The 17,767-nt window shown below is 36.3% G+C and overlaps 3 protein-coding genes, 2 non-coding genes and 1 pseudogene across 8 annotated transcripts; 4 read left to right on the top strand and 2 right to left on the bottom strand.

The window, feature by feature from the left end:
- Positions 1 to 186: 186 nt before the first annotated feature.
- Y116A8C.9 lies at positions 187 to 7,771 on the top strand (the record flags this gene model as incomplete). Of its 2 annotated transcripts, NM_070609.6 has the most annotated exons (10): positions 187 to 233; positions 285 to 362; positions 415 to 513; positions 575 to 671; positions 1,957 to 2,154; positions 2,733 to 2,903; positions 3,877 to 3,972; positions 4,672 to 4,881; positions 5,780 to 5,942; positions 6,433 to 7,771. In NM_070609.6, the coding sequence occupies 10 exons, from the start codon at positions 187 to 189 to the stop codon at positions 6,540 to 6,542; spliced, it is 1,269 nt and encodes a 422-aa protein (NP_503010.2). The 2 variants fall into 2 exon arrangements, with proteins under 2 accessions (NP_503010.2, NP_001368548.1); NM_001380563.1 differs by lacking the exons at positions 187 to 233; positions 285 to 362; positions 415 to 513; ... (1 more) ...; positions 1,957 to 2,154; positions 2,733 to 2,903 and having other exon boundaries at positions 3,928 to 3,972; positions 6,433 to 6,542.
- Positions 7,772 to 7,885: 114 nt separating this feature from the next.
- Positions 7,886 to 12,721, top strand: Y116A8C.10 (Rab-like protein 3; the record flags this gene model as incomplete). 2 transcript variants are annotated; one of them, NR_003159.1, is made up of 5 exons in its annotated part: positions 7,886 to 7,972; positions 8,028 to 8,111; positions 8,850 to 9,002; positions 10,506 to 11,112; positions 12,397 to 12,646. NR_003159.1 is itself a non-coding variant. In NM_001129332.3 (2 exons), 2 exons carry the CDS (start codon positions 10,616 to 10,618, stop codon positions 12,644 to 12,646), a joined length of 747 nt encoding a protein of 248 aa, NP_001122804.1. In that variant the 3' UTR covers positions 12,647 to 12,721. The 2 variants fall into 2 exon arrangements, 1 of the variants encoding a protein (NP_001122804.1); NM_001129332.3 differs by lacking the exons at positions 7,886 to 7,972; positions 8,028 to 8,111; positions 8,850 to 9,002 and having other exon boundaries at positions 10,616 to 11,112; positions 12,397 to 12,721.
- 21ur-14773 lies at positions 9,085 to 9,105 on the bottom strand. The gene has a single exon (NR_067925.1).
- Positions 12,722 to 13,873: 1,152 nt separating the features above from the next.
- Positions 13,874 to 14,997, bottom strand: Y116A8C.8 (annotated as a pseudogene). The gene is made up of 4 exons: positions 14,898 to 14,997; positions 14,456 to 14,850; positions 14,072 to 14,370; positions 13,874 to 14,014 (listed from the first exon to the last, which is right to left on the bottom strand). Coding segments are annotated over exons 1-4 (935 nt in total).
- Positions 14,998 to 15,809: 812 nt separating this feature from the next.
- Y116A8C.49 (Ephrin_rec_like domain-containing protein) lies at positions 15,810 to 16,150 on the top strand (the record flags this gene model as incomplete). Its single annotated transcript, NM_001083251.1, has 2 exons — positions 15,810 to 15,895; positions 15,937 to 16,150. 2 exons carry the CDS (start codon positions 15,810 to 15,812, stop codon positions 16,148 to 16,150), a joined length of 300 nt encoding a protein of 99 aa, NP_001076720.1.
- A 469-nt stretch (positions 16,151 to 16,619) lies between these two features.
- Positions 16,620 to 16,804, top strand: Y116A8C.471. Its single transcript, NR_132465.1, has one exon. It is a non-coding gene; the product is annotated as an Unclassified non-coding RNA Y116A8C.471 (non-coding RNA).
- The last annotated feature ends 963 nt before the right edge of the window (positions 16,805 to 17,767 follow it).

Genomic DNA, 17,767 nt, shown 5'->3' with positions numbered 1-17,767 from the left:
CAATTTCCGCGTGGCTCCGCCCAGTTTTGCAAGCGGCGCGCGTGCTATTTGCAAGTGGTGCGCACGGGATTTATTGTTTTCGTGTTTTATTTTTCGTGGAATAAATCGAATTTATTATTGATTTATTCAATTTTTTCAGATTTTCAGTGAAAAAATCATGAAAAATTGCTAAAAATTGAACAAAAAATGGTGGAATTAAGTCTGGGAGTCTTTTTCCGATCGTTTAACGCATCGTAAGTCTATTTTTCGAGCTAATTCACCTAGAAACCCTGAATTTTTTCCAGAAAAGTAATTCTCTGCGCTTGTCTGCTAATTTTCACGGCATTATTCACGTTAAAACTCGATGGAAAAGTCTCATTTAGGTTGGAAATCCTCAAAATATCAGAAATTTCCCGAAAAAATCGATTTTTCCAGCTACGCATTCGTTTTTGCGCCGCTATGGGCCTGTAATCTCCTAGTTTTCGTCGGAGCCATCGTCGGAATTTGCTCTTTTTGCTCAAAACCACCGTCGAGGTGGGAAAAGCTGGAAAAAGCTGGAAAAATGTGGAAAAAATAAAGAAATTTGACATTTCAGAAACGAAATTGTGATGCGTGTCGACTTTTCGGCTATGCTAATCACTGCTACCGAGCACATTTTTCTTTGTACATTTGTTTCGCTGGTTTTTATTAAGGTAAACGATGGAAAAGCGGATTTAAATAGATAAAAATGAAGAAAAATGGCCAAAAATCGAGTTTCTACGTGGAAAAGCGAGTTTTTCAGCGAAAAAACCGAATTTTTTGGACAAAAATCAAGAAAAAGCCGAAAAAATTGCGTTTTTTTCTTGATTTTTTGTCAAAATTGCTTGTTTTGACCTTAATAATCGATAAAATGGGTCAAAAATGTGTAAAAATAACCCTTTTCAAGCCAAAAAACTACATTTTCTGACCATTTTGCTTGAAAAAAAAGTGAAAAATCTTCATTTTTTAGAGCAAAGCTCAATAAAGTAGCTGAAAAATCGATTTTTCTACAGTTTTTGACTCGAAAATTCATAAATTCATTCCTTTTTCACTGAAAAAATGAAAAAAATGAAGAAAAATCAATTTTTCAACTTTAAAATCACAAATTTGCCCAATTTTTTATTGAAAAAATCGATAAAAAAAGGTTTTCTATTTTAAAATATTCAAAAAATCCAGATTTTGAGGTGTTTTTACCCAAAAAACAAAAAAAAATCTATTTTTTTCGATATTTTAACCTTAAAAAATGGAAAAAATCAAAATTTTTGGACTTTTTTACTTTAAAAAAATCGTAAAAATCCAGATTTTTATGTATTTTAGCCCAAAAAAAATCTAGTTTTTTAGTCTTTTTTACCCCAAAAAATCCCAAAAATCCAAATTTTCAGGTAATTTTACCCTAATAACAGCAAAAAATCCAGTTTGTTGTCTTTTTTACTCTAAAAACAGCTAAAAATCTAGATTTTTGGTGTATTTTAGCCCAAAAATCTGGTTTTTTAGTCTGTTTTACCCCAAAAAATGCCAAAAATCCAAATTCTCAGGTCATTTTACCCTAGTAACTGCAAAAAATCCAGTTTGTTGTCTTTTTTACTCTAAAAACAGCTAAAAATCCAGATTTTTATGTATTTTAACCCAAAAAACTAGAAAAATCTAGATTTTTGGTGTATTTTAGCCCAAAAATCTAGTTTTTTAGTCTTTTTTACCCCAAAAAATGCCAAAAATTCAAATTTTCAGGTCATTTTACCCTAATAACTGCAAAAAATCCAGTTTGTTGTCTTTTTTACTCTAAAAACAGCTAAAAATCCAGATTTTTATGTATTTTAACCCAAAAAACTAGAAAAATCTAGATTTTTGGTGTATTTTAGCCCAAAAATCTAGTTTTTTAGTCTTTTTTACCCCAAAAAATGCCAAAAATCCAAATTTTCCGTTCATTTTTCCCTCCAAAACCCGTATTTTGTTTTCCAGCTAGAATTCGATTATCTCTTCGAACCAGGATATCCACTTCCATGGACAATTGTATTCTGTCCATTATTCTCTTTATCAATATTATCAATTGGAATAGCTATATGGTCCCTCCGGCATGATAAACCATTCGAATTTGAATTTTTCTACGCAATTAATATTGTTCAGCTGGTTTTTATCGCTTTCAAGCTGGATAAACAGGTAAAAAATCGAGGAAAAATGACTTTTCCAGTGAAAATTTTGAATTTTTAGTACAAAAATCACTAGAAAACCCAAAAAATTCGCTTAAAAACCTCCAAAAATCCACTTTTTTGGTTAAAATCACAGCAAAACCAAAAAGTGTACGGAGCCCAACAGGAGATTCTGGTTCCGGAGAAACGAATCTATGGGAAATGTTCACTCATATTGGCACCGCCCAGTTCTTGGCTGTTGGGAATTTTAATTTAAAACTGTAGAAACGGATCCAAGAAGTGGGCGGGGACTAAATGGGGATTCCGGTTTAGGAGAAGTGAATCTATGAGAATTTTTCACTAATATTGGCTCCGCCCACTTCTTAGCTTGCGGATATTTTCATTTAAAACTGTAGAAAACGGAATAAAGAAGTGGGCGGAGCCTAAATGGAGATGATAATTCCGGAGAAGCGAATCTATGGGAATTTATCACACATATTAGCTCCGCCTACTTCTTGGCCTAAAAAAAATCCATTTTTTTCTATTAAAAAAAAATCACAAAAACCCCAAAATTACCTAAAATAATCAACATTTCCCAAATTTTTGCAGGTCGATTGGACATGGGCAGTCGTATTCATACCTCTATGGGTGGTCCTTTCCCTTGCCGCTGTCGGTGTTCTCTACGCTCTTGTGCTCTCCGTTGTGCTCATCAGATCTCGTCATTTCATTCCGGCTCACCGTCGCCAACACGTTTATTCTGCGATTTTACACACGTTTTTCGTGAGTTGAGCTAATTTCAGCTAAAAATTGCCATAGATTCGCTTCTCCGATAACTACGATCCCAACATAGGCTCCGCTCACTTCTTGGTTCTTTTTTTTTCTACTATTTCACGTTTAACAATTAAAAAAGCCAGTTTTGAGTGAAAAATTCCCATAGATTCGCTTCTCCGATAACTACGATCCCAAAATAGGCTCCGCTCACTTCTTGGTTCTTTTTTTTTCTACTATTTCACGTTTAACAATTAAAAAAGCCAGTTTTGAGTGAAAAATTCCCATAGATTCGCTTCTCCGATAACTGCGATCCCAACAATATAGGCTCCGCTCACTTCTTGGTTCTTTTTTTCTACTATTTCACATTTAACAATTAAAAAAGCCAGTTTTGAGTGAAAAATTCCCATAGATTCGCTTCTCCGATAACTACGATCCCAACAATATAGGCTCCGCTCACTTCTTGGTTCTTTTTTTCTACTATTTCACATTTAACAATTAAAAAAGCCAGTTTTGAGTGAAAAATTCCCATAGATTCGCTTCTCCGATAACTGCGATCCCAACAATATAGGCTCCGCTCACTTCTTGGTTCTTTTTTTCTACTATTTCACATTTAACAATTAAAAAAGCCAGTTTTGAGTGAAAAATTCCCATAGATTCGCTTCTCCGATAACTGCGATCCCAACAATATAGGCTCCGCTCACTTCTTGGTTCTTTTTTTCTACTATTTCACATTTAACAATTAAAAAAGCCAGTTTTGAGTGAAAAATTCCCATAGATTCTCTTCTCCGATAACTACGATCCCAACATAGGCTCCGCGTCACTTCTTGGTTCTTTTTTTCTACTATTTCACATTTAACAATTAAAAAAGCCAGTTTTGAGTGAAAAATTCCCATAGACTCGCTTCTCCGGTAGCCACCTTTTCAGTTTAGGCTCCGCCCACGTCCTGGTTCCCCGCTTTCACTCAAAAATTCCAATTTTTCAGGTAATTCCAGCGCTGGTATGCCTTGTACTGCTTACTGGAAAGCTTGATTCGATGAATTGGCCGGATAAAGGATCAGTATCAGAATTGAGCTATACGGTAAGAACTCCGCGAACACGAGTTGCGATTTGTTAGCTGGAAAATCGGAAAATCTGATTCTCCGGAAAAAATTTTCCCGAAAAACTCGGAAAATCGGCATTTTTGTGTCAAAATTACAGCAGAAATCGTCTGAAATCCAAGATTTTAATAAAAAAATTCGAAAAAATCATGGGAATTGGAACCAAGAAGTGGGCGGAGCCTAAATGGAGATTCTGGTTCCGGAGAACCAAATCTATGGAATTTTTTTTTCACACATATTGGCTCCGCCCATTTCATGGCTTTAAAGTTTTTTAATTTAAAATTGTAGAAAACGTAACCTATAAGTGGGCGGAGCTTAGCTGAAATTGCTGGTTCCGAAGAACCAAATCTATGGGAAATTTTCGGGTCCGCCCACTTCTTGGTTTTGGATTAATTATTTTGGAGAGAGAAATTCAAAAAACTGTGGAAATCAGAACCAATAAGTGGGCGGAGCCTAAATGGAGATGCTGGTTCCGGAGAAACGAATCTATGGGAAATTTTCGACTCCGCCCACTTCTTGGTTTTGGATTAAAGATTTTCCAGTGATTTAGCATTGAAAATCGGTGTTTTGGAGCGGTTTTTTCAAGTTTAAAAGCGAAAAAACCACAGAATTTTTAAATTTTTACAGAGACCAATTGTTTGGCCTAGTTTTTTCACGGCCATCATCTTATGAATTTGCAGCTCGCAATGGCTCCACTTCAAGTATCATTTTTCTTCATGGCAATCATGTCAGCAGGCTTTGGAGGCCCCTCTTCAACACCACAAACCAATATTTGGTGGTTTGGATTAAGGAAACCCCTTTGCCCATTTTTATTGGAAAAATGTCCATCTCTGAGAACATATGCTAATGTTAGCTATCGAATTGGTGGAACTAATCGAGCTGATAATGAGGTTTTCACCGTTTTTTTATCGAAAAAACCACAAAAAAACTAGAAAATTCGATGAAAAACGCAAAATTTCAACCTTTGGAGTACTCAAAAACCCCAAAAACCGACAAATTCCATGAGAAAAACTGAAAAAAATTGAAAATTCGAAGAAAAACTGCCAATTTCAGTCGAAAATTTGAATTTCCGCGTGTTTCCCCCTTAACCCCACCCATTTTTCCGTGCCGCACATTTTTTATCGATTTTCAGCCCGTTGGAGTACTAACAAGCTCACACAAATCGAAAAAGTCAATAAGAATTCCTGAAAAATCCAGAAAAAACAGAACATTCGAATTTCAGTGCGTTTTGGAGTCTAAGCCACGCCCATTTTTCCGTGCCGCACTTTTTTTTGTTGCGAAATTGCTGATTTTATTTCTGAGAGAATTTCATTTTTCTCATGGAAAATTATAGAAAAATCGATAAAACTCTGAATTTGCGCTGAAAAAAAGTGCGGCACGGAAAAATGGGCGTGGCTTAGAGCTGACAGCGCGGAAATTCAAATTTTCGACCAGTAAATGTCGGAAATATGTCAAAATTTGCAGTTTTTAATAATTTTTAATGCAAATCCCGAAATTTAACACTATTTTGAGCCACACTAAGCCACGCCCATTTTTGTCACTAAGCCACGCCCATTTTTCCGTGCCGCACTTTTATTTCGCGATTTTTCGCATTTTATCAATTCAAATCGATTTTCTTAATAGAGAAATTAAATCGCTAAAATTCTGAATTTGCGCTAAAAATAAGTGTGCGGCACGGAAAAATGGGCGTGGTTTGGAGCTGAAAAAGCGGGAGTTCGAATTTTAGGCCAAAATTCGCAATTTTCGGCATTTTTGAGCATATTTTTCCCCTAAAACTCTAATTTTCAGCCAGAAAACGGTGAAGAACGTGAAGCAGTGATTGGTGAGGAGAATGAGGAAAGGGATGAAGCCGATGTGGGGGCAATTGTTAATGGAAATGAACGAAGAAGAAATCAAAGAGATAAAGGAAGAGGTTCCGGTGGATCACAGAATAGTCAGGAGGGAGGGCAAAGTGAGCAGTTCTGGACGGAAAATTGAAGAAAAAATCGATAAATTAGCTCGGAAAATCAAAAAAATCGAAAAAATTCCATTAAAAACGACGTTTTTCTCATAAAATTCTTGAAATTTTACCCAAAAATCGAAAAATTCCGATTTTTTTTTTTTTTTTTTTTTTAGGGAAAACCCGTTTAAAAATACTTAAAATTGATTTTTAAAAAGCGAAAATTTCAAATTTTCTCATTAAATTCTCGAAATTCGGCAGGAAAATCATAATTTTTGAGCTTTTTCAAAAAAATTTGATATTTTTTTGAAAAAAATTTTTAAAAAAATCCTTGAGCCATTTTTGAATTTTTACCTTAAAATATTGGAAATTTTCAGATTTATACGAAAAAAAATATTTTTTTTACATAAAAAATCACAAAAATTCCAAGTTTTCACCTAAAAAAAACTACAGTAACCCTACTACAGTAATCAAAAAAAAATCAATAAATTTTTTTTTCCAGATCCATCTGAACAAATAGCCTCCTCATCGGCAGCAATTATCCGAGCAATGGCTCAATACAGAAATGAATTTGGATATCAGTGGAAAGGCGATATTTCTCAACCGGATTAATTCTTTTTTTTTCGGATTTTTTTTTGTTTTTTGTTTTGCTAACACTTTGTGTAAAATACCCCTGCGAAAAAGTAGAAAATCGGATTTTTTTCGTATTTTTGACCCAAAATTTTGCAATTTTTTGATAATTTTAGTGTAAAAATTGGAAATTTTCAAAGTTTCTTTGTGAAAAATTGAATTTTTCCAGCTTTTGTATATAAAAATTCGTAAATTTCAATTTTTTTAGACTGAAAAATATAAAATCCTGAATTTTTGAGTTTTTCCTCTAAAAAATCTGAGTTTTTCAAAAAAAAATTTAGTGTGAAAAGAGTTTTTCAAAAAAAATTTAGTGTGAAAAATTGCGATTTTCAAGGGTTTTCTATGTGAAAAATTTGAAAAATTCAATTTATTTAGACTGAAAATCCTGAATTTTTGAGTTTTTTTCCTCTAGAAAATCTGGAGTTTTTTCAGAATTTTCAGAGTAAAAAATTCGAAAAATTCCATTTTTTATACAGTAAATTCATAATTTACAATTTTTTTTTTAACTTTTTGCCGAAAACTTGGAATTTTGTGAGAATTTCTATGTAAAAAGCCGGATAAACGCGTGATTTGTCCAATTTTTAGTTTACAAATTTGAAATTTTCCGGCTTTTTTGCCATGAATCCAAAATTTCGGAGTTTTTTCTCAAAAAATGCGGAAATTTTTCGATTTTCTCTCTCTGAAAATCCAGAGTTTTTTTTTTCAATTTTTAGTGTAAAAATTCAAAAATTTTTGAGTTTTAGTGTGAAAAATCGTGATTTTCTATGTGGAAAATCGAAAAATTCAATTTATTTAGTCTGAAAATCATGAATTTTCCGATAATTTTACTGAAAAAAATCGAGATTTTTCCAATTTTTAGTGTAAAAAATCCGAATTTTCGAGTTTTCTATGTCAAATTTTGGAATTTTTCCGATAATTTTAGTGTAAAAACTGATTTTTTTCATATTTTTTAAACTTAAAATCCGTAATTCCGCCTTTTTTCCCTTGAAAATTTGTGAATTTCCAAGTATTTTATTGTAAAAATCCAATGTTTCCTTATTTTTCCCCAAAAATCCCACTATTTTCCATTTTTTTTTCCCCTGTAAATAGGTCTCACCACGACGAGATTACTGTAGTTTTACTGTTTACGTGCTTTAATCTTCCAAATTTTGATTTTTTTAAAAAATTTTTTCTTTCGCGAATATTTTTTGATCTCTAAAAATTCCAATTTTTTTAAATTTTTTTTTGGAATTTTTTTAAATGATTTTCCCAGTCATTTTTCATACTTTTTTCCCCAAAGTTTCACCAAAATTTCCAGAATTTTCCGCTTTTCTAGACATTTTTCTATGAAAAGTTTCTACGATATTATCGAAATCGACGAGATTGCCACGTTTGACGACGTTAAAAAAGCATATTTTCGATTTTTGAGAAAGGTTTTTTTTTTGAAATTTTTGGTAGCCCGGGGGGTTACTGTAGTTTTTTTTAAAGGAGCATCCCGACAAAAATCCCGAAAAATTTGGATCAAATACGGAGGTACTGAAGGCGGTTGCACAGATTTGGGAGCAGGTTAAGGTAGAAATGTTTGGGAAAAATTTGAACATTTTTTTTTTCGAAAAGCGCCAAATTTTTTAAAAACTGAAATAGGGTAGCATTTTATAGAAAAAAAAAATTTTTTTTCTTCAAAAATTGAGAATTTTCGAGACATTTTTGTTATAAAATTCTGAAAAATTCCGAAATTTTTATTAATTTTTTCACAATTTCATATTTAAAAAATTCCAAAAGCCAAGAAGTGGGCGGAGCCTCAGTTTGAGTGATAATTCCCATAGATCCACTTCTCCGGTTACCACAATCCCCACATAGACTCCGCCCATTTCTTGGTTCCTATTTTCTACTATTTCCTATTAAAAAAAAATACTCAAAAGGCCAATAAGAAGTGGACGGGGTCAATTTGAGTGAAATATTCACATAGATTCACTTCTCCGGTAATCACCATCCCACTTAGGCTCCGCCTATTTCTTGGTTAGTTCTTTCCGTAATTTTATATTTTTATAAAAAAAAAAACACTATAAAGTGGGAAAAATAGACAAATTCAGAAAAATTTCTTTTTTTTGCAAAAACTAGAATAAACGAAATACTAGTACAATTCCGTAAAAATTAATTTTCCAATTTTTTTCCAAAAAAAAATGAAAATTTCAGAGAAAAAAATATTTTTTCGAAAAAAAAAATTGAATTTTTACAATTCGGAACTTTTTAGTACAAAAATCCAATAAAAATCCATTATAAACTTCAAAATTCCCCCGCTTTTTCCAGGACAATCGTCCAATCTACGACAGTTGGCTCCGCGAGCAACGTCTCCGTGAAACACAGGGAACTATCGGCGAAACGATTGAATTGGAATACGGAGAACGTGACGTTGACGAATATTGTCGGTGTGGAGCTGAATTTAATTTGACACCTGAAGAGGTACTACGCCTGAAGAGGCCTGAAGAGGCCTGATTACGAGCTGTTTGAAAAATTTAAGAAAATCTGGAAAAAAAAACTAAAAATCGATCATTTCAGATTGCCAACAATTTTTTTTTTGAAAATTTAAACTTTAAAATGGAGAAAAAACTGCAAAAATTTTCCAAAAAAAAAAATTGTTTTTTTTTGAAAATTGGAAAACTTTTTTTGAAAAAACCGGAAAAATTGGGTTTCAGCTCATTTTTTCATTAAAAAACCGAAAAAAGTGTCGTTTTTCGAGAAAAATTGATTTTTTTCAAACAATAAAATCAATAATTTGGTTTAAATTCGAAATCGAAATTTTCAGATTTTTCTGGAAAAATCGATTTTTTTTCGAAAATGTACAAACAAATAAATTTTTTAACAATTTCCACAAAATTTCAAATTTTTAAAAAATTGAAAATTTGGACTTTTTCAACTTTTTCAATCGGAAAATCGAAAAAAAAAATAATTTGCTGAAATGTTCGAATAAATTCAAATTTCGTTCGTACGAGAATAATTGGTTTTTTTTAAGAAAAAAGTTTCAAAAAATCTAATTTTTTTATAAAAAAAAGAAAAAAATCTAGAAAAGGAACGAAAATTTTGATTTTTCTCATTTTTTAAAAATCAAAATCGTTTTCTAATTTTGTTAATTTTGAAGAGAAAAAATGATTTTTCAGAAAAAAAATTCCGAAAAAAAACATTTTCTCAAAAAAAAAAAAACGTTTTTTTAGAACATTTTCGAGTAAATTCAATTTTTAGTGAAATAAATCGATTTTTCAGAGAAATTTTAAAAATTCTGAAAAAAATTGAAAATTCAAAAAAAAAAATACGGTGCATTTTTTTGCCACTTCTACGACTTTAAAGGCACGCGCACATTTTCGCGCCATGGTCTCGCCACGCGCATCCCATTGATTTGTTGAGCGCGTGGCGAGACCAATGACGGGACCATTTTGTATAAATGCGCGCGCCTTTAAAGTCGTAGACGTGGCAAAAAAATGCACTGTATTTGATCGATAAACCAATTTAAAAAAAATCGTTTTTTGATTAAAAATTTTTGTTTTTCGAATTCATGAATCTAATTTTTTATATCAAAAAAAAAGAAAAAAATTCATTTTTGGAAAATAATTGTTTTTTTAAATCCAAAAAATCTAAAATTAAAATGTTTCCTTTTTTTTTAATCAAAAACTTGTTTTCAAATTTTGTTAATTTTGAAGAGAAAAAATCGATTTTAAAAAGATTCAAAAAATCCGAAAAAAAAATTGGAAAATTCGGATTTTGATCAAAAAATCAATTTAAAAAACCAATTTTTTGAACTAATTTGACTATTTTGGTGAGAAAAAAATCGATTTTTTCGGCCAAAAAACCAAAAAATTCGAAAAAAATTTTGTTTGGAAAATTTTCGAGTAAATTCAATTTTGAATGGAAAAAAAATCGATTTTTTTTTCTCGATTTCCAAAAAATTTCTCAAATCCCAAAATTTTCCAGATCGACCAAATCCTCGACACGGGAATCTTCGAGTGCTCCTCGTGCTCCCTCTGTCTCGAAATCCGTCGCTCCTCCACCACCACCACCACCCCCGCCACCCACTCAAAAAAATGAGCTCCCTCGACGAATCCTCCACAAAAATCCTCGTCCTGGGCGACTCGTGCGTCGGCAAGACCTCCCTGTGTCACTGTATCGCCGGCGGTGGTGAGCCGCCCGGCGGCGGCCGATCTTTCGACTCAACCATCGGAGCAACCGTCGTCATGGCATGGCACGAGTATCGAGCCGGCACCCCGGAGCAACGTACCGAGCTTCTCGAGCTATGGGATATTGGTGGAATGGTGGCTCATCGACAGGCGGCTCAAGTGTTTTTTGAGGGAGCCGTTGGCGCAATTCTCGTGCACGATTTGACGAATAAACGGAGCGAGGAGAACCTCGCCACGTGGCTTACGATGCTTGACGGGAAGCCTCGGGGAGCAGCTCCGAAGAGCTCCAAGGATCCGGCCGCCGTCGCGTTGAAAGTCGATATTGAGAGTTGCAATATTCCTGTGTTGATTGTGGGAACGAAAGCCGACTTGGTGCCGCATAAGGGGCCTGTTAGCTATGATAGGTATGATGGCCTAGGAAATGCAAACTCGGCCATCAGTGTGTGGAAGCCAAGAAATCGCCGAAAAAACAGCAAAAAACCGATGAAAATTGGACGAAAACTGGTGGTCGAGAAAGAGAAAGTGAAAAAATTCGGCCGCCAATATTTGCGCCGTGGCCTAGGTTTTTCTTTCTCGTCGGCCAGATGGCACAAAGAAATGACCGAAGCAAGAAATGTGCAAAAATCGATGAAAATGGTCATTTTTCGCCTATTTTCGATGGGTGGCCGGAATTAAGAAAACTCGGCCACTAATATTTGTCCCGTGGCCTAGGTTTTTTGTTCGCGGCCATGTGGCAAATATCTTGAAAAACTATAGAAATTAGCTTTTTTTAAAAGAATATCTGCTAAAAAATGCGGAAAAAACTATGAAAATTGGACGAAAATTGTGTGGCCGGGAGTGAGAAAACTCGGCCACCAATATTTGTGCCGTGGCCGAGGTTTCTCTTTCTCGGCCACGTGGCAAGAACAATGACAGAAACAAGAAAAGTTAAAAAATCGATAAAAATGGCCATTTTAAGTCCATAAATCCCGATTTCCGTTAGGTGGATAACTCGGCCACCAAAATTTTTTGGCGTGGCCGAGGTTTCTCTTTCTCGGCGGCCACCTGGCAAATTTCTTCAAAAATTATGGAAATTATCTTTTTTCGAAAATTTCTGTTATAATAACTCGAAATTTGAATATTTTTGCGTTTTTCGAGCATTTTGCAGCGTGGCCGCGGAAGAGAAAACTCGGCCACCGCTTTTTTTTGAAATTCGACCTATTTTCCGAGTATTTTTTCCACAAATTTTTGTTTAAAAAAAACTACTCGGCCATCAATTTCTAATTGAGCAAGACTGGGTGGCCGAGTTTTCTCTTCCGCGGCCACGTAGTCTAAGAAAAATTTCCACTGCAAAAATACTGATACGAACTCCGCTTTTCGAACTTTTCAATTTTTAAAATTCGGAAATTTGAACATTTTCTGCCATTTTCGGGTCATTTTTAGCTAAAATAGACAGTTTTCTGGTGGCCGAATACGAGAAAACTCGGCCACAAACCTAATTTTCTCGAAAATTCAGTTAGAAACAAAATTTCACATTTTTCGTTAAAAAAACTACTCGGCCATCAATTTCTAACTGAGCAAGCCTGAATGGCCGAGTTTTCTCTTCCACGGCCAGCTTTTTGCAGCGTGGTCGTGGAGGAGTACCGCCACAGCAAGTAATTTCGTGGCCGAACTAGAAAAAACTCGGCCACCAATATTTCTTTTTCCAGACTGCACATCGACTCGCTCAAAATAATCCTCCGAGGCTCTGCCAACTCCATCACCCTCTCCAGATTCTTCGACTCTTGCCTCGACCGTACCCGCCGAACTTCTCTCAACTCGTCCTCGTCGTCATTCTTCACAAAACCTCGCTCAATGACTCCGAACCTTCCCGGAGCCTCAGCATCGGCGGCAGCGGCGGCGGCAAACGTCACGAATCGGACGATGAGCCCGTACACATCGGTTTTGATGGGATCTTAAATTATCGATTTTTTTTTAAATTTTCGTTGTTTGTTGGTTTTTGGCCGGGTTTCATCAATAAATTAATTTTGTTGGAATTTGAATTTTTGAACAGTTTTGCTATGACCGCGACGCAACAGCATTGATCTACAAAAAATGCGGGAATTTTTCAGTTTAGAAGTCTGCGTCTAAATACCTAAATACCCGCAATTTTCGTAGATCAAACCGATATGGGGCATTCTGACACCACGTGGGCTTGTGAGCCGCGACCATAACCGCGACGCAGCTATAAGCGTAGCGGCTCGAACGCAAAATGGGCTCCTGGCATTCCACTTGCATTTTCCGCGCTCCATTGATAATCGCCTGCCGGGTGTGTATTCTACACGGACGATAAAAACCGAGCCGCGACGCGACACGCAACGCGCCCCGTAAATCGACCCCAGCCGTGGCCGAGTCAAGATGGCCTAGAGTTCGGCAAACTCTTACATTTAAAAATATGAGAGAAGCCGGAAGCAACGTGCTCGCTGGCTGTCTCTTTGCATAATTTCGATGAAAACGCGCCCCATTGAGAATATTGTTCGTGAGAAGCACGTGATATGCACGAGCTTGCTCTCAAAATTGTTGATTTTTCGCGGACGAGAAAACATTAGGAAAGTGAGCAAAATGACCTTGAAAACGGTGGAAGAGGAGGATTCCTCGTCCACGGTTCGTGTAGTTCTCTCAGAGAAGAAAATAGCGTGAAAAAAAGAGACGCAGACGACGAAACGGTTATCCTTTGCGTTTTTCGCGCCCAGAGAAATAGGTAGTATCTGCGTCTCTCACCCCCCAATGCATAGCGAGAGTTGGCGCCCAAATCAATTCTCAATAAAGCGCGTTTGCTTCAAAATTATGCAAACGGACAGCCAGCGACCCCGTGGATATGACGAATGCAGCGGTCTGGGCGCAAAAATAAATTTTACCTTTTGAGCCGCTCCGCACGCAGCTGCGTCGCGGTCAGAAACCCGTTTGATGACTGTATGAGTCCGAAAAGCACTTGCCATTGAGCCACTGGAAATGTGCATTTGGCGAATTGAGGTCTGTCTAGAACCAAGAGCATCGCATCCCTCGAGCAAATGAGCAGCTAATTTATTTTTTTTAAATTTCCAATTCGAACCATTGAACTAAATGAGTTGTTAATAAATTCGCCGTGAAACAAAAAAAAATCCCACAAATTTTAAGATATTTTATTCAATTTTAATCGGAGCACAAGTTCACAAACACGATGAGCAAAATGGTGAGCCACACGGAGAGCACCGCCTCGGAGAACTTGCACAAATTCTTGGCCGTCTTCCCACCGGGCACGCCGTGCCGGCGCTTCCAATCTTGAAGTCGTCCGCTGTTATTTTGTCCCTGAAAACAGAAGTTTTTGTGGCCGAGAAAGAATTCGGCCACCGATTTGCCACTCACTTTGGTCCAAATATACAATGCACAGTCTCATAATGGTCACATTTAGCATTCGCACATCCCACCCGAGTTTGGGTAGGGTTGATTATCATGAGGGCGTCAATGTCTTTATTCTGAATATTCTGAAAAAAATGCCTTGTTCAGACAATTATTGTCTCCAAAAATCGTTTTCTTTCACGTGAAGTGTTCAGTTTTTTCATAAACTTTTCCATCTCCGATGTTTCCATACTCATTTGGATATGTCTCGCGTAGTCGTTGCATGTCATGTCCGAGACAAGATTTGCGAGGCCATCGTCGAAACTCTGCAATTTCTCCCCGTTTAGCCACTACTGCTAAGCAGGCCTTTTTCAAGGACAGCTGTGAATTTGACGTTTTTGTAAAACTTACAAGCTCGTGCATGTTGGCGATTGACAAATTATTTGCAACGAGCTGACGATGTGAATTCAATCCAGATATATAATCCTTATGAGCTTGAGTCGACATCTTCTTCACGTTCTCGCCTACCTTTGGGGTGTTGTCAGCACCAAGTGAGTATTGAGCTGAAATATTTATTCTAGTAGAATGATTTGGGCAGGCACCTTGAAGAGGCGACTTGGCCCTCTTGATCGGCTTGCCATTATAAACGAGCCGAATTTGCCGAGCCCGGCAAATTCGACAAATTTGCCGCACACCCCTGGTATAGGCAGTTGAATTTAGGCTTTATCATCAGATCTCTGAAAAGCTTGAACAGGTCCATGCAGAATCCAGAAACAACCCAGCAACTCATAGGTTTGATCATCAGTCTAAACATGATCAATGTCTTGGATAGTTAGGCCTGCCTGGGTTGGACCTCCAATAAGATCGACTCCACATAGACTGTGTCGACCAAAGTACCAAATCACCATATCCCATATGAGAAGAAGAACGCAAACTGTCTTGAGAACCTTCATCTGGGCGAGATCGATCGGGCGTTTCTTGTTGAGAAACTGATTTGATTTTCTATTTTTCATCTTTTATATGGGCAGCTTTGAGATGTTATCGGCATTTTTGGATTAAGGGTTACCACGTAAAAATAGAACCTTTGTTTCCTTTGTTTTGTTTTTGACTTTGTTTTTCACCACAAAACGACGTGCACAAAGTGACCGAGTTATTTTTTTATCGGCCACCGTATAGTTAACGGACGTTTTACGGTGCGACTTGTGATGAACTAAACCCTCAAAACGTTACGAAACAAAGCTTCTATGTATAATATTACACGGCCAATTGGCCCGCCAGACCTTCAGGAATTCCTTTTTTCCTTTAATTCCTTTAAATAGGATTCTTTTTTAGAAAACTGAAAAAAGGTGGAGTAGCGCCAGTGGGGAAATTGTTAAAAACCACTCCTTTGGTCCCAAAATGTCCAAATATTATTATAAAACTTTTCAAAACTTTTTTGAAAATTTTTTATTTACTGTTAAAAAGTGGCAATTACTCAGTTTTTGCCACTGATTTAATTTTGTTTGAATTATTTGTATTAAAACATTGTAGGGGTCGAAACATGCTACTTTTTTTAAAAAAATTTCTCGAAATTCAGCACGCTTTGACTCTAGTTGTGGAAGTAGCAAAGCCAGCGGAGCACCTTTATTGGTTTTGACAAATGCACAGCTCACAGCTCAGCTGAACGATTTTGGAAAAACAGTTGCAAATGAGGCGTTGGGCGTTGTAAGTTTTCACTTTGCTGTATTGAACATTTTTGGAATGCTCTTATTTGAAGTTGTACATTATGATGGATCCAGTCCAAATCGAGATTGCTAGTGTCTTTATCACTTGCGACGGGGCAGATGCTGAGTATGGCAAATTTATTCCCAAGTTTGTCGTTAGCGCATATCAGCATAATTTCAATGTTTCAGAGATTTCGCAGAAGCGGCTGATTTTAAAAAAGGGGCACCAGGCCCTGCGTGCCCAACCGGAAGAACTGCAACATCTGATGGCTTGTGTGCTCTTCCTGGTAGTTCTGGCTCTGGATCTGACAGTTCTGGATCCGGTGGTTCGAAAAGCTTCTCCCCATCCGTCCTCTCCACTGGATTGGTCGTCTTCATCGTCTCGATCTTGAACGTCTACTAGTGTGCTTCTATAGAATTTTGAATAAAGTGTAAAAATTTGGAGTTCTGTGTTTTTGGCTTGTTTGTGAGCATTACCAAGGGTGTGATTTGCTGTACGCTTATCTTGAATCTAGCTATCGTTCGTCAATTTTGAATTAAAGAACGTTGAAGCTCCTCTACTTTACGGATATCATGAACATTTGACAATCGAATTTTTAGAATTGTCTGGGATTTTCCGGAATAAATTGTTTTATATATAGAAGCTGTGTTTTGTAGCGACCGACGTTCCACTGATTTAGTTCATCACATTCATCGGCAAGCGACTGGTGCCACATAAAGGACCCGTTAGCTTTGATAGGTAGGATTTGATAGATGGTTTTCAAATTCGTGGGATTTCGTGTTTCACGGGAAATTTATTTTCATAATTTGAATGCCAGCTCATTTAGTTCAAAGATCTGGTTTGGATTCAAATTAATTTGAAAACAAATCAGTCTTTGGTTTCAAAATTGCTCATTTGCTTAATGGATGCGATGCTCTTGGTTCTGGACAGACTTCAATGCAAACCCGCTGCATTCCTAGCACGTTCCTAGTGGCTCAAGTGCTTCTCGGACTCATACAATCATCCAACAACCTTTACAGAAGATAACTTTAATTTTGAATAAACTTGTTGATTATGTTAAAAACTACAAATGAGAAATCTATTGTCGCCTTAAAAAAAAAGATTTAAAGCTCCTGAAAAGTGGATCCAACCAGCCGCTATATTCTTGTGAACTCGGTAGATGTCTGCTATTTCTAATGATTTGAAGACGTGAGCTATAATTTTTCTCCGATACACATCTGTTATATATTTCAAGAAAAATATCACATCCTATAACAATAACACAGTTCAACGTCACAATTTGACGAAGTTCTACATACACTGTAATTCGAAAGAGTGGGCACCCCGTTTGCAAGCCCGAGCATAGATTAAATCAGCTCGATTTCGTCTCCGTTGCTTTGAAGTTCCACTCATGATGCATGTGTCGAATGAAGTGTGAAAATTAGATTTTAGGGCTGGTATGGGGGGACTCCATCCTTGTTCTTGTGTTTCTATTCCGGAGCGCTCATAATCGGTAAATAAATTCTGAAATCGAGAATCGATTGTACGACTTCATATCATTCAGATTCAATTTTGGAGCTTCCATTTCCTGAAAGGAGGACGCCGGAATCGGCTTCCAAAATAGAAGGGGACAATAGGGGATCTCCTCCATATCAACCCTATTTAGTTTAAATTGCTGGCTGTTAGTTTTAAACATTTTCCCAACTCAGGTTTCGTGAGCGCTAATCAAAAAACTTCAACATTTTACAGTGGTTTTCAGAATGAAGAACATACTGTTAAATCTGAGGAGCACTTTGAATTAGGGACAGTACTTTTGAGGTTTCCAAATTTTCAATTCCTCTAATTTTCCTATTTTCTAGTAATTTTTTCTATTTCTTATTGTTAGTCTTTCAACTCTTCAGAAACCCCCTACTAGAGCAATTCTACGAGCATCTAAAGTTCCAGATCAACTCTTTTTCTAATTCAATGTGCTCTTCCGCTTCTGCGTTTTAGGAACCTATGCACATGATTTTCAAAAAAACGTCTGCCAGATGAAACAGT

The sequence above is a fragment of the Caenorhabditis elegans genome, chromosome IV, assembly GCF_000002985.6.
Source record: "Caenorhabditis elegans chromosome IV".
Classification (NCBI taxonomy): Eukaryota; Metazoa; Nematoda; class Chromadorea; order Rhabditida; family Rhabditidae; genus Caenorhabditis; species Caenorhabditis elegans.
The sequence above is the reverse complement of the archived record's forward strand: the minus strand, read 5'-3'. Positions and strand labels throughout refer to the sequence as shown.